The sequence below is a fragment of the Hyposmocoma kahamanoa genome, unplaced genomic scaffold (assembly GCF_003589595.1).
Source record: "Hyposmocoma kahamanoa isolate Upper Pololo Valley unplaced genomic scaffold, ASM358959v1 62, whole genome shotgun sequence".
In the NCBI taxonomy this organism is placed as follows: Eukaryota; Metazoa; Arthropoda; class Insecta; order Lepidoptera; family Cosmopterigidae; genus Hyposmocoma; species Hyposmocoma kahamanoa.
The window spans coordinates 24,195,936-24,211,910 of NW_020653850.1; the positions used below are offsets into that span (position 1 = coordinate 24,195,936).

General features: G+C 35.8%; 1 protein-coding gene across 1 annotated transcript in view; it reads right to left on the bottom strand.

Annotated features, from left to right (window-relative positions):
- Positions 1-639: 639 nt before the first annotated feature.
- Positions 640-15,975, bottom strand: part of LOC113229765 — a 40,765-nt gene continuing 25,429 nt past the window's right edge. The window contains exons 5-7 of the mRNA XM_026463447.1: positions 3,848-4,037; positions 1,409-1,589; positions 640-1,124 (exon numbers count right to left, since the gene is read on the bottom strand). Coding sequence (XP_026319232.1) covers positions 1,083-1,124; positions 1,409-1,589; positions 3,848-4,037 — 413 coding nt within the window. The 3' untranslated portion in view covers positions 640-1,082. The remainder of the gene's footprint in view (positions 1,125-1,408; positions 1,590-3,847; positions 4,038-15,975) is intronic.

The following is a 15,975-nucleotide window of genomic DNA, read 5'->3' on the forward strand; positions in this document are numbered from 1 at the left end:
ATATTATAATTTATGACTCAAATTCTCACAAGAAATTCATATTGAAGCAGAAATCACCAATAATTTTATATATAATAACATTTACTCGAAAATATATATGGACACATTATGATAAGGTGCGTTCAAATCGTTACACAATAATTAGTGTTTTTACGTAAAAACTACATTTTAAATGTTTCACAATTCCCTAAAGATATGTTTTTTTTAAATCCAAATCGATTCAAAAACTTTTTCCATATTATTTACAATAAATACAGAGGACACTCTAAACAGTTTCTAGTAAACATTCGTTGTTTTCCAAGTATAATAACGTAAAGGGTTTTATAAACACGAATAAATGTCTATCATCGTCATTAATATACTAGGTTTGTGCAAACCTATTCTACTATCACATAATTCTAACGTCATGCTTCGAGCTAAGCATTTTGTGTAACACGAGAAAGCTTTGAGCACGGTGGTGGTAGAAAGCACTAATAAGCAACTTTACTTCATTCGATATCAACACGACAGCAACCTCGTAACAACTCCTCATTTCCGGTTTAACGTGACTGCATTTCTTTCAAAATATTCCCCTTCCCGCGTACCGCAGACTGTGAAGGGCGGTAGCGGTCACGCGTTCATCCTACATTCGTCTTTCGAGAACTTCTTTAAATCAATCACCTTTGTCCAACCTTCCTTTAACACTGCTAAGTTTGTCTGCACAAGATAAGTCGTAGTCAGAAGTAATACACTTTGTCCGTTGCTTCAAAATGTACGTGCTTCTTGCCGTGAGGTGGCAGCACGACCAACAACCATCAGGCCGGGTTCCCTTTCCTACCATTAACCACATCCTTACGATATTTTTTATTCACTGGAGATTTCACTGGGCTTTTATCGTCGTCTGTTGGTTCATTTATTTCAGGGATGGAATGTTTTATTGGTGGTTCACCACCAGCGTCTTTATCTGCTTGAGTCAGCACTTCTTGTACGTGTATGGTAAGTTCAGGGCGGACAACGTGTGTGAAGGGAAGGAGGGCGCCGGCGACGTCCATGGTGTTGTTGATGTTCCTGTGCCACAGCTCGAGCACGACGCTCCGCCGTTGCTACTTGTATCTTGGTGGACCTAGCCACCCGCAGCCGAACACCTAGGGGTTTTCACGAAGAATTTTAACATTTTGTAAATCTTTTGGTTATATAGTTCCACTAACAGATATCTCGTGACACTCAACAGGACTATGCTACTTTTGTCCCAGAAGTTTCGTTAAAGAAAGGAATTTTACAATTTTAACTCGACAAACTTATAGTATACAATTATCACTGCACGTCAGTTAATTCCTAAAACACATTGTAGTTAAATGCAGGGATTAGAGTATACGGACAATGTAATCGAAGATAAAGTAATAAAATAATACAAAAGTCACGTTCTTACTTGGCAAACAATAAGCGCCAAGAACAAAAGCAGCAACAGCAACAACAGGCCCCAGACGACGCCGAGCTGCGTGAGCGCAAACACGTATAACGTGCGGTGGCACCACTGGTTCGGCTCGAACAATGTAGGCGCGTAGTCCGGCCACATTATCTCCAAGGTCCACAGGTTACCAAACGCGAACCTGAGAATATTAAAGGGATTGACGAACAAATACTAGGCGCCGGGAGTCACAGTATAAATAGTCTTCATTAGGTAAATCAACAACCTGGTGAATATGTGTGAATAGGTTTTAATCTCAATACAGAATAATCGATTGATTGGAAGCACATGAAAATGGTTGGAAGTTTGTTTTCTTCTCTAAAGTGTAGAGTCATTACCGGTGCTAAAGGTTGATGTGTGAATTGTGTCAAGGTCTCCAAAAGCCTGGATGTCAATGACCTAACCGTAAAGCTTAGTAGTGAGCGTGTCGGCTGTTCGGTTAATAATATTTAACTACAAACAATATCTGCTACATAATATTTGGTACGCTAATGCTCAATCGAGGATGTCGGAAAACTGCTGCGCATCTGTGACACAAGATCTTCCCGTAGAAATATTTTATTCATGTTCTAATTAAATATTCTCCTACTCTTTCCTCCCATGACTACATATTTCACATCGTTCCCATTTTATTAATTGAATTGGAAAATCTTTTAAATGCTGCTCAATGAGAAATCATCACACTAACAACATATTATACCCAAATATACACAGACAAACACGTCCATGCAAACGCACACGCGTACTCGCATACAATTTTGAGTTACTTTGTTTTCTCCAATATTAATTATTTGTTTATTGTCCTATTGCATTGGTATATCATTTTTAGCATAATGTATATTATATAAAACAACGAAAATTATATAATTCACTGTGCTATTACAAGTTTTGCACTTACCTACTTATAGCACAGGTTTTACATTATGCTTGTTAGATTATTATTATTTTATACAAAAAAAATATTTATTTTAATTATTCTATAAATTTAATTATTTATTTTAAGCATACTGACGTAACAATTAAGACTGGCTACTTCAAAATATTTTTTTGTAATGAATTGAGTCTAGCATAAATGAGTCATTATAAATACATCGTTTATAACTCTGATCACAGTGAATTTATAATTCCGAGAAGATTGATACTGAAAATGTTATTTTAGTAACAGTATACCTTTCACATTTTCAAGGGAAATTTGGAACAATACGTCAAATGAAACTTCACGCTAAAATGTCGAGCAGAAATTTTGATTTTGGCATCAGTACAAAAACTCTCAAACAACAAATATTGAAAATAGAATAACTTACTTCTTCGTTTTCTGATAATCACAAATTATTGTTCTAATTGCGTGCTATTGTTCACTCAATAATTTGATGTTTCAAATTTGTATACACTTATAAATAAATCACTAATAAATGTCCCAATTTTATACTAAATGCATGAATTTGTTCAACTGTAACCGCGAAAATAGTCTGTATCAGGGCTAAAATATGAATAAAGAATATCTTGTAATAAGATTTGTTTGCAAGGAATATTGAAAGGCTAAGCCTCAATGAAAAATTATCATCGTAAACCGAAGGCTGAATGAAAATTCGGCGTAGCGAAATGCTTTTCTATTATGAATAAGTATGAAAACGAAAATAATATTATAACATAAAACTGATGATCCTTGAGTTTTTATTTTTCTAAAAGGTTTTTTACGTCTCATTACATTTGTTGGCATTTATTTGCGTTCTCAGCTTCTTTTTTCTTTTTTATAGAGTAATTTTTATTTTTTCTACATTCGCTTTTGTCCGTTTATTACATATACATGTACATTAACAATTTAGACAAAAACATGAAGTCTAGAAAATATAACGAATTTGTCATCCAGATCCACGCACACGCAGACTCATGCATATATTCGACCCCTCCTACGTAAAGTATCGTATGTCGAAATTGCCAAGTTTACAGGGAGGCATTTTAAAGTTCTCCATTTTATTCGGCAAAGCTCGTTAGTCAAATAGAGTGATCATCTAATACATCATCTAACCGATATCTAGGATTTTATAATACTCTATGTGAGTAACGAGCTTTGTCGAATAAAAGTGAGAAATGCTAAAGTCACGTGTTGTGCTTATTTCAGTGAATTCAGAATATTTAAAAGGCTCCTCTGTAAACTTGGCAATTTCGACATACGATACTTTACGTCGGAGGGGTCGAATATACTCATCTACCATATTTTTTGAACGAACATCAGTTTATTATAGTTCATAATTTGATGTTATCAAATTATAAACATTAAGATCGCGGCAAGTAAAGCTCTGAATGTCAAGGGAAAAGCACCATTGTTCACGTTCTTGATACCACAATTCCTACCATCAATTAAATTTACGATATCAAAAAGTCACATTGGTAACTCACCATCCCATAAGAAAGACCACCAGCGTATAGGCGAGGACCCTTTCAGGCACGCTGGCCGAAGAGTTGGAGCTCCTTGAAGCCAGCTGGGCCCACAGCAGCCAGCAGATGCCAGCGCCACCTGCCGCACCGCCCACCACCATGTACACCGGGATCCGAGGCTCAGCGGGACAGTCGCGTATGTATTGGACACCTGAGTCAAAAGGTTTATAGTTAGAAATATGTTTGTGTATTTTTTTTATAATACTATAATAATAATATAATAATAATATTTATTGTTACAAAATAGTTACAACACAATAGTGAAGTCCCTGACACCTGAGCTAGGTATAACCTGTGTTACAGGAGTCAGTGTCCTCTCTCAAACATTTGACGTTACATTACCTATTTCTTAACAATTTTAATAAGTACATTATTAAATAAATTACATATTATATGTTTTACTGAGTGTGTGTGTGTATGTGTGAGTGTGTGTGAACGTGCATGTGCGCGGGTGTAGGTGTGTGTGTGCCTGCGTTTGTGTGTAACAATATACACTCGCGCGTTAGTTGTATAGAGTCTATTACATTGTTATTACCTGCAAATACTTTATTTTTTCTCAGTTGTTACAATAAGGCTTCAGTTTTATGGTAATCTAAGGTTAATAGCCAGTTCTTAGTTTTAAGTTTAGCTTCACGAGCAGCTAACAGATATATGTTTAAAGTTTTATTAATTGTATTGTACAGATACGTAGTCATAAATAGTAACTGACGTCTTGCCCAAGCTGTGCGACATTTAATGGAAAAACACACATTAGTGCGGGTGCGCTTTTTGATGTACTTGTCTTTGCAGTATGGAGTGTTTCTGTGCTGCTTGATTACTAGTTGCAAAACGTACAACTGTCTTATACTCAATACTTGGCATTTGTCATACAACGATGTAGTAGGAAATCTGTACGGACTAAAAGTCATAACTTTAAGCATGGATCTTTGTGCTCTTTCTAAAGTCAATAAGTGAGTTTTACAGGCACCACCCCAGACTCCAACACAGTAACTCATCACCGACTGCGCAAGGGCGTAGTATATTGTACGCAGTAGTTCAAGATTAGCCACATATCTCAGTTTTTTGAAAATATACTAAGTGACGGGAGAAACAAGTCGTGCGCCTGAAGGTAAGCGACACGCCTGTCCACAACATTTGCAATGCCACTCGGAGCTTTAAATCGCAAAGGTCTTCGCGGCACTGTCACTGAGCCTGTCTCCTTGAGTCATAAGTTGACAAGTCCCATGTGCTTCTAATTTCTCCTTACCATTCCAAACCGTAACGCGTACATTACTGCATGGCGGTAGATATAGGTTATGTACTTCCTTGGACGAACTCTTTGACAAGGAGCTCGACTGCTACTCTACTTTATTTTCCTATTTTCCTTTTCTAACTTCCGTCATAAAGAAATCAAAAACTTTGCTTGAACTTCATAATTTTCCAATCCAGCATTCATTCATGTTTTCACTCTTATGTTATTTATAACGATTGAACAGAATAAATTATGAATGGTTCCACACCGCCGTTCGCAAACAGATTAATCTGTATTATTACGTTGGTAATAAAATTCATTAACTTAGGCTATGAACCACAATTTAAATAATCTATCTAATAATAATAAATAATAATCTATATTCTTCTTCTTCAGTGCTATATTTGGCGTATTGGTTTATTACTATGCAAATTTGTACAGCAAAATACTTGGGAAATACAAAGAAGCTTTCGGAATGTAAGCAGAGACATATGCTGGCTAAATTTGCACTCTACGTGTTACTGACGTGAAAGACCTTCGGCACGTAAAAGTAAAACAGGAATTTTGCCAAGTCGACCATACAACTGCTAATGATAAACAAAGTTATTTGGAGAAGATGAGTACGCCTTAGAAGGAAGCCCTGGAATATCAGAAAGTGGCCAGGCATTGCTAGGAATATGGCTATTCGGCCAAGCAAGAGCAGGAAGTTTGCCGACATGACCAACCTTAACTAGTTGGAAATGCAATGGAGGAAGTCATTATTTAGTAAGGAAGTCGTAAAATTAAGATATAGGAAAAACAAATCACGAGCAACCTACGGGTGTCCAGTGGGCCGTCTGAGGTATTGCAGGAAGGTTGGAGTCAAATACCTGAAAGGGCTGAATGTGAAGAAATGGCGTTCTTTGATGCCGAAGCCCCGCTTCGGGCCGCTGAACAAGCGAAGCAAAGTAAAATTAAATCCAGTTATGTCTAATATTAATGTAAACCACCCTATTAATTAATATTAGATTAATATTAATATTAGACATAACTGGTTGAAGACTGTACCACCTCAGTCAACCGTGACCATGGGAGCTGTAAAGGGCCCGAAACGTCGGTTTGTTTGAAAAAACAAATATACGCGATTTAAATCCGGAAAAATAGTTTCATTTCCTATGTGTAACAATCGCGAAAACCTAAGAACTCGATAAAATTAAATCGACTATTACAATAACTTCTTTTTATGAAACCGAGTGATGGGATGAATAAGTCGTGCGCCTGATGGTAAGCGACACGCCTGTCCATAACAGTTGCAGTGCCACTTAGAGCTTTAAATCACAAAGATCTGAAAGGGCGCAGCCACTGCTCCCATCACCATTCACAAGTCCCATGTGCATTAATTTCACCAGCGCTCATACCCTTCAAAACCGATACGGCGGCAGAAATATGTAGATAAGATGGCAGTACTTCCCTGGACGAACACTTACACAAAAAGCTCTACTGCTAATACTGTCGTCCACTAACCAACACGCGATTAAGTGACAAATGGTCAAATATCCCTTTTAAACAGCAAAAGATAGAGCACAAAATTCTCTATCAAAAACAGTTAAAATTAGTTAACGTGATCGACTTATCGGAACTTACCCTAGAGATGCATAGCTGTAATATCATTAAACAATTTCAATGTTCTAAAACTGGGGTATGGTTTTTTATGGTATCTCAAAAAAATATTACGTCACTTAGCCACGTTTTAGTCAACAAACGGCAGAATAAAACTTCCAACTCAAAAACTTCCAAATAAATTGTCTACATTCGCTATATAATTGAGTTTCATATGCTGTAATTGTTCAAAGACAGTTCTGTGTGAACTGCACGAATAATATGGAATAATAACCATGTTTGTATTTATTCTGCTGCTTATTTCCAGGTCGTTGGTTGTTTTGTGTTTACGTTATGCTTTTATTGGCACACGCTGTGTCAACTTGTTAGGGTCTGTTGGTTGTTTGAGACATTTTAATTTATGTATATCAACGTCCATGGAAGAAAAAAACAATGGAAGTGGCATAAGACTCGATTACTATCAGAACCACAAGTACATCTATGGAAATCTTGACAACGATTGGTTGTAGTTTCGAATTTAAAAAGAAATACGAAAATCTTGACGGTTAATTATGATATGGTAACGTTTCACGTTACCCTGTTGGCATAAACGTTGCAAATTCAATAACATCAATAAAATATATTGTTGCAAGTTACGACGTTTTGATTTTACATTGAAATTTCAATCAATGTGCTGCCATCAGGCGGTTAATAGCTGAACGACGACGTATTTGGGATGTATACTTTGTTCTCCAAAAAAGAAGCGACCATATTGCAGCAGTATAAGGTTCATTTTCGTTTCTTGAAACAAAAAATATTAAAATAAACAAAAAAAAAATTTTAAAGACTTAATGATGATAGGAAATACCACCATAGATAATATTACAAGCGTGACTATCATTTTTGTACTCCAAAGTAGGTTAACTTAGCTATATAAGGCACTTTTCCACGATTTTCAAGGTTTTGCGCGACGTCAACGTCAAAGTCAATGTCAAAGTCAAATAATCATTTATTACACAGATAAAATAAATACATTTGAAAACGTAATTTTTTAAGCTACTGCTTGTTCACTGTGCTTTCCTGAGAAGAATGAACAAGAATCATTAGGGATTGCTCTATTCAAATAAGCTTAAATGCTATGGAATACACTTTGAGTCAAATTTATGTGGAAACTAGACCAATGTCGTCTTTCCATACATTTTTACCTAACACGTAATCTTCAATTTTGTAATGTGACTTTTCAATTAAAATACTTTTAGCGTAAGTTTTAAACTTAGGATGTGATAATCCGGAATATTGCTCTAAAACCGTATACAATTCCCCACAAAAGAATCGTTTAGTTTTGTTAAACGAAATCGTGGTACCAATAGTTTGGACTTAGTTCTAAGTTTAATTAATTGTAAAGTCAATTAACAAGGTAGTTGACGTGAACATAACGTACAAAGCGAAAATGGCGCACTAAGCTCAAGTTTGCGGAACTCCGCGGACTGTTGGCACACATGCCACACAAACTAAGCACGTGTACTATGTTTATTGTAATGTCGTTATGTCGTAATAATAAATAGTACATACCCGAATCGAAAAACTTTCAACAGTAAGCCCAGTCACTATAAATAATGGCTGGTCTGTATTAACAATGCCCACATCAAATGGGCAAAGCAATATAAAACCTGCATGATTAATCACAACCTCTCTCTTTCTTTGCGAATTCGCCAAGTGACATTTAAAATCCGTTTTAGTGTATTTGTCTTTTTAAACGACTTCAACATTAGGAGGACGTTCTCGATAGTTTTTTTTTTGTATGGTCCTATTTAAATTTGAAAACAATATTACCTGTAAGGGTAGCAAACTAGGTGTGATGAATCCACTTCGTCGGTTTTTTAATACTCTGTACTGAAATTATGTACTATCAAATTATTAATGTGAAAGTGACAATACTCGGATATTATTATTTAATCGCCATCTGAACGAATGAACAATGGAAGGTGTCCGACGACTGGCGACGAAATACGACGAACTAATCTCTGTGATTCAATAATATATATGTTTTATTTTGAACTACTATTTTAAATTAATTAAACTAGTACCTCGTACCTTTGAAAGCGCGATAATACTAATAATAATAAATACATTATGAAGATTGACCGAATTACGACCGCAGATCAATTCACTAATTCCAGACTTGTTAGCGATTCCGCCTACGTTATAAAATGTAATTTAAAATAAAGTGGATGGAATTTCAATTAAAAAAAGGTCAGTCAGTAAAAGCTCCAATTGATCATCATCAATTCGTTACATGTCCCGCTGCTGAGCATGGGTCTCTTTTAAAGGTAAAAATTTCACACGTTATCCAAGGTTTGTGAACCGTCTTCAATCTGCTAGTTTTCCTCTAACTCCAAAATTAGAAATTAAAGTCATAAGTACATAACGTCTCAGGAATTCGAACCTTGAATATTGGTATTAGCGCTAACGCTTTCTTTTGATATCGCACTTACGTATTACCGTTTAGAGCAAACATTTTTATTTATTTACACACATATCATAAACCCTCTATGATGTGTTCAAAAACTGCAAATTGTATAAACAACAAGCATAAAGAAAACTGTTTTGTTAGAACAAATTTCTTATCTGTGAAAATGTTATTATTGCTTCTAATAACATCGAATCCGATTTTATTACTACATTCAAATTTCGAACATCTCTGAAAAAGAAAACAATTTGATTCGACCTCAATTCTAATATCAGTCGAGATAAACGTTTATTCGAAACAATTTTGAGAAATCTCACTCGTCACTTGACATCGAACGACATAATAGTTGGGGCCGACCCGCGCAATAGAATTGACTCAGTACGGGAAAAGTTTTTAATTCGAGCTGGGGTAATAATGATTTTTTTTTTATATATAAATAACAGAAACACGCTTGGCCACGGTCTCACCTGATGTTAAGCGACGATGTAACCGACACGATGGTAGGCGTTTGCCTAAAAAATGTCTATTCACTCTAGCCCTGAATCGCCTCAAATTGTACTTTTCGGGAAACACAGATGCCTTTGCTGTACGCATCAGAAAGGAGGAAGCAAAGCGCTTAGTGCGAATTGGTAGTATATAAAATATCAATGAGTTGGAGTGTTCCGGACCTTCTAGTCGACCGAAAGAGGAACGGTGAGGGTGGAACTAAATTGAAAAGTTCCTGCACGCACTCCCCGAAATGCATCCGATAGAAAACCGACAAGCCGGCTACTTCTCGGCGACGGTCGAGATTTTGTAGCTTCGACTCCACAAGGGAGTTACTTTATGAAAGTTGATTTATGAAAATTAATGAAGATGTGACTGAAATTTTTTTATTTGTTATTGAAAATGTCCTTGTGCCAGTTTAAAACAGAATAGAATAGAATTATTTATTTCAGACCTGATGATCCATAACAATGTTAATAATAAAATACATTTTTCTTACGTGCTATGGTTAGTCAATACAAAGTTATTTAATTCTAGAGAAATGCCACGTCTAGACAACTGCCCTATGCACGTGTAGTTGCACCCAATGCTGTTGGTAGGGGCAGTCCAACCTGATGGCAACAACGGCTACGCACACGCATCATAAGTCGGCGAGGCGAATAATGGCATGATAGCCTCCGTGATGCACTACAGTGCCGCGGCAGCCCCATTAGTATCCTAGGGGGCCAATCGCGCTAATTTGCAACGGTAAAATCAAAACTAATACGTTCTAAATATGTTAACGTTTTAACCACACTGAAAGCGTTGTTGTATTGCACCCTTAATATACAAAGAGTTCCATGCGTATACTTCATCCATAGACGGCTGGTGTAAACGTTTCGGCAATATGCTTTAAATAGTAAGTTCTTTACCTCTCGCTAACGGTGAACGAAAACATAGTCATGAAACACGTAGGTCGAAGACGGTTCACAACCGGAAAGTGTGAAGTCTCCAACTTATTAAAGATTTTTTTTATGATAAGTGACGGGACTAACAAGTCCACAACAACAACCTGGCGATACGCGCGACGCCGGTTCCTAGCAGCTGCAGTTTAACTCAGACCTTTAAGTCACAAAAATCTGTCGGGCCCTGCCACTGCGTCCGTCATCCTGAGATGTAAGTTTATTTATTTATTTATTCATTTGATGCACAAAACAGTTTACATTACTCCAATAAATGTTACAATTTGTGGTTTTAATCTAGGATATAAACCCAACATATGTACATACAACATGATCACTCAGCTCGTTAACATTAATATTAAAAAGTAAGCAACAGTTTCTTTACATGTGTATATGGATAAAAATTAAATAACATAATATAAAAGATTAAAAACTGGTGGAAATAAAAATACAGATAGAAGACGAGGCGAAGTGTTTCTAAATATTGTTACGACATCTGTAGATCAAAAACATCAATGAGACCTCCAGATTCTGATGTTATTAATTCACTATACGTTCGGCACATTCTCGTCAAGGGATTATAAAAAGAAGTATTATTATTGTATACATGCAGTACAAATGTTTTATGGCGACAGGGATTTGGCTTAATATTAAAGTTAATGTGGGCTAAAAGAATAGGGGAAATAAAATTATTATGTATTATGTTCATGCAAATGTATATACAATACCTTGTATTTTACGTCTAGTCTGGAGTAAAGATATCTTGAACGTTTCGAGCCGCTCTCTATAGGTAACTAATTTACGACCCAGCTCTAATCTGAAGCATATTATTTTTAGAGCTTTGTTATGTACTTGTTCTATACGATCACAATGCATTTCGTAGTAAGGTAACAGTTGTTGTAAGTGTATGTAACATGTATGCTAGAAGACGTCGGTACGAATCAGGCCGGACCGAAATAATTTTTTCTGAATGTTCGATCTTTGTATTAATAATTATAACAAACTAGTAAAGTAATTTCACAAAAAAATAATTGAATATCAATTCAATAAAATTTAAAATACAGTTGATAGTGACATCTCTAGCCGCGGATGGTAGCTGTAAAGGTGACGAAATACTTTCATAGATTTCTCATAGATGGCGCTACGGCTAAAAAGTCGTTGAAAAACCAAATACAAAGATACGACGCAAGCACGTAGAAAAATTCGTGAGGCCCACTGGTTCGTTCCGTGACTTAGTTGGTATATTGTCTGGCACGGTATGCTAGAAGACGTCAGTTCCAAATCCGGCCGGATCGAAGAAGTTTTTTCTGAGTGTTCGATCTTTGTATTAATAATTATAACAAACTAGTGTAAGTAAGTTTCATGTGCTTCTAATTTCTCCAGTACCCTTCAAAACCCGAACGCAGTAATGCTCACATCACTGCTTAACGACAGCAATAGGTAAGGTGGCAGCACTTCCCTGGACCAACTCCTTCACGAGGAGCTCTAATGCTCTGAACATTCAATTATTTTTTGTGAAATAACTGTACTGGTTTGTTATAATTATTAAACAAACACATAATTTGTCACATATGGCGATGCGGCAAAGTCATTAAAAACCAAAGATCTGCAACAACACAAGGAAAAATTCATGACGTCTGTTAGTTCGTTCCGTAGCTTAGTTGGCATAGCGTCTAGTACGGCACGAACGAAAATATTTTTTTCCTATGTTCGATCTTTGTTTAATAATTATAACCTCTAATGCTACTACCTAAAATATGACCTGTGAAGAGAATTCCGTCTGAGATTTCATGGCGCTCTATTCAAAATTTTTTGAGTAACACATATCCAATTTTGTACCTTTTCAAGGGTCATGTTATGTGTTTATATTGCTATGTGTATATATGTGTTTTCAAGGGTTAACTCGTGATGGTATTACACTACAGAAACAGTCTCCAATTTACTACGTACAAAGGGCGCGTAATGTAAACGAATCGCACTTTGGAATCCTCGGGTATATCGGATTACAAATCCAAGCCGGCAAACGACAACCTTAGCAAGGGTTGTGATGTGCTCATGGAATGTAATAAAAAATCATGGCCGTATTCATTGACCTACCAAATTTCTTGAAAAATGGCTACGCGGGCTAAAACTGGCCACAGTCATGTAATTGTTTTTATTTGAGTACAAACTAAATTTAAGTCTCGCTCTTGTTTGAACTCATCCAGTATATAACCAGAAATAGAGATGAAATAAAGGCCATCCATCTCTGCCAACTCATCAGACAAATGGGCCTTATATCACTTTTAAATATCAACTCTCGTTTGCGTCGAAATCACAAATTAGAAAGCTGAAATAGTACAGCGCCAACACCTGACCTGTGTGTACGTCTCCGTATATTCCAAAAATATTCTGTATTTGTTGTAATAAAGATAATATCTCTAACAATGGAGGCTATTCCATTGGGTGGTGTGGGGAAAAACAGCAAAACATATAATTACAAAACAAACGGAATCATATTTCATCGGTAATTAAACATTAAATATGTAATTTTGCAATTTTCGTCCATTATAACGATGCTCAAGTTCAACTGGTCATTTTGAAGAGAAACAATTGACGATACCCGTCAATTATTTCAAATTCGGGCTAACCAATCGGAGCGCAGTTGCCACAGTAATGATTTGGCAGAATAGTTTTCAAACAAATTAAATGGCATTTCGTCTCTATTTCTGGTTATATACTCGATTCTTAAACTATAGGTTGCATTTTTATGTCATACTATGATCTTTCTTCTATTTAATTAGGTCATATACATTGACTTATAATTATATTATGACTATGTTATAAAAAAAAAAACAATTACAATTTAAATTCAACGTTTTAGCCTTTTCATATTCCTTGACATGTCACTACGTTTAAATAGGTTGACGTGGGACATTTTTTTCGTGGTTTTTGTATTAGACCCGTCGTCCATTTATTTGTAAGTCAATGGTCATATATTATTTATTTAATACAACGACTTCAGTATGTAGACAAGAACATTCAATTTTGTTTGCAACTATATGTTCCAAACAAAATACTATCAGTAGTGATAGTGTTTTTTGTCAAAGAGTATCAGTAGTGTAGTACTGCGAACAGACGTAACAGTCTATACCTATTGAGAATGAGCTAGACAGGCAGATAACATTGAGTGTTTCCCGATGATATTTATCCATAGTTGGGGTATTAACGTAAAGCCTCTGGCAAAGCGCTATTATTTGCATAATACATTTTGCTTTGACCCAGGGGCCTTCCGTTTAATAGTTATAATTATTATTACTAAAAAGAAAAACTAGAAAAAAAATTCAAGTTACGTCAGATACTTTTCTTCCCGGAAAGGCAAAGATCTTTGTAACCATGCAACCTAGTCCTTTTCATATTTTTAAAATTTATAGATGGTAAACATACTAACTATTTTATTCATCTCTACTCCATTATAGTGTAGTTAGAACATGCTTATTAATCTATGATATTGTAGTGCTGTGTCTTCACCGTACATCAGTGCAACACAGCGTGTGTATAGAACGCCACATCTAGTACGCTACGCTAGTACATATATAATTCTTTACTAGTTGTTTGTTACCCACACCCGTGTAAATTTTATATTTGTTATAGAAAAGGTGTTATGAAAATATTTTACACTAACTTACCTATTTGGGGTTGTTTTGAAAAACCTTGAAACACGTGTTTATTTAATTCGTATTTCAAGAATACAAACTAAGTTTGAAGCCTGTCGCAACACGCGTTCAAGAGTTCCCATACAAGCTTTTAATCCATTTCACCCCTGTTAGGAGTCATTTTAGATAAATATCATACCAATCTTTTACAATTTGCATTATGAAATATTTGTACTAAGTTTTATCTTTGTAAGTTCAAGGAATACATCTTTCCATTTTATGTGTTAATTTTTAACATCGAAAAGCGGAACACGATAGGGTGTAGCAAAAAAAAAAAACAATTTCAAAATATTGTTGTATATATACTACATTATATTGCCATATTTCTGAAATGGGTCATGAATTGGGACACTTATCACGATGAAACCCGATGATTTATATTTTAGTCCATAACTTTATACGTACACCGTCTTGTATTTTTCTAGAAAAATATCCAGCACATTCGTTTAAGTCAAACTTTCAGTTCGCAACAGTAAATGCTATGTTTATTGTTTGTCTTGATCATTTATTCTTATGTATAAACAAAAAAAACTAACGCTTCTTTTCTTCCGCCTCAGCGCTGAATGGTTGCTACGAACAGCCAACCTACGTAGGTTGAAAGTAAATAACATACATGTTGTGAGGAAGCTGACCTCGTTTATCGTCATCCCACTTTTTTATCATACTTTTTTTCCGGTTTTTGAATCGTTCTCGAATTCCTTTTTCCTTTCCTATTCTTACATTGCTTTGTTCGATCTGTCGCCACTACGAACAAAATTCTTGAAACGAGAAGACGTGCCCAGAAATCACAAATCACCTTCATTTCTTTAGGCGGCAAATTTAGGACTGCGGCGCGTACAACGGGGCGTCGTTTGGAGCGTACAGGCTGCGTCACTGAAACCTTGAACGCCCCACAGTTCCAAATTTGCGGCCTAAGGCTAGACCGCAAAGTTTACACACGTACATACGATAGCAGGGAATTGATTGACCTAGTGGACGATCCGGATAGGACTGGTTTTAATGGACATTGATTACGGCTGCGGTCGTGAGCGTTTGGATTGGAATACGGTCTTTGCTTGCACACAACCCAAAGTCAACAACTCTATTTATAGATAGCTGTAATAGCGTTCGATACGAGTTATGAGGGCTGTTCAGCGAACGCGCTCCTTGCAATATTAGTTGAAGCTTATTTGCGATAATAAATCATAAACTCAACGAAATATTGTAACCACGATCTTTGAACTAGTATCTAGGTTCGCGACGAGTCAATTTTTTGGGAATGAAGCATTTTTCTTATCTAAAATCCGGAATCATATCCGAAAAGTTGATTTATTTGAAAAAATAAATTTGCGCTATTCTAGGCGCGAAAAAATGGTTTTATATTTTGCGGTTTTAAAATAACACGGGCCCAACAATTCGTAATTTTCAACAACATCCCGCTCCATGCTAAGTTTTATAAGCAATAAAAGAATTTATGAGTTATATATATTTAAAACACCAAGGTCCAGAATAAAATAATAGTTAAAAGTTTTTATAAATAATTTCACTAGCACAGCTCTAAAAAGTTTTTAATTACTATTCCTTTTACATTCTTTAAGTCTGTTTCATTCTATTTTACAGAAATTCAACGTAAGACTTACCGATTGCCGCCATTAGCTATCTTTTTTTTTTCACAAGCTCGAAACGCCTTGAGTTTAATTTTTGCATAG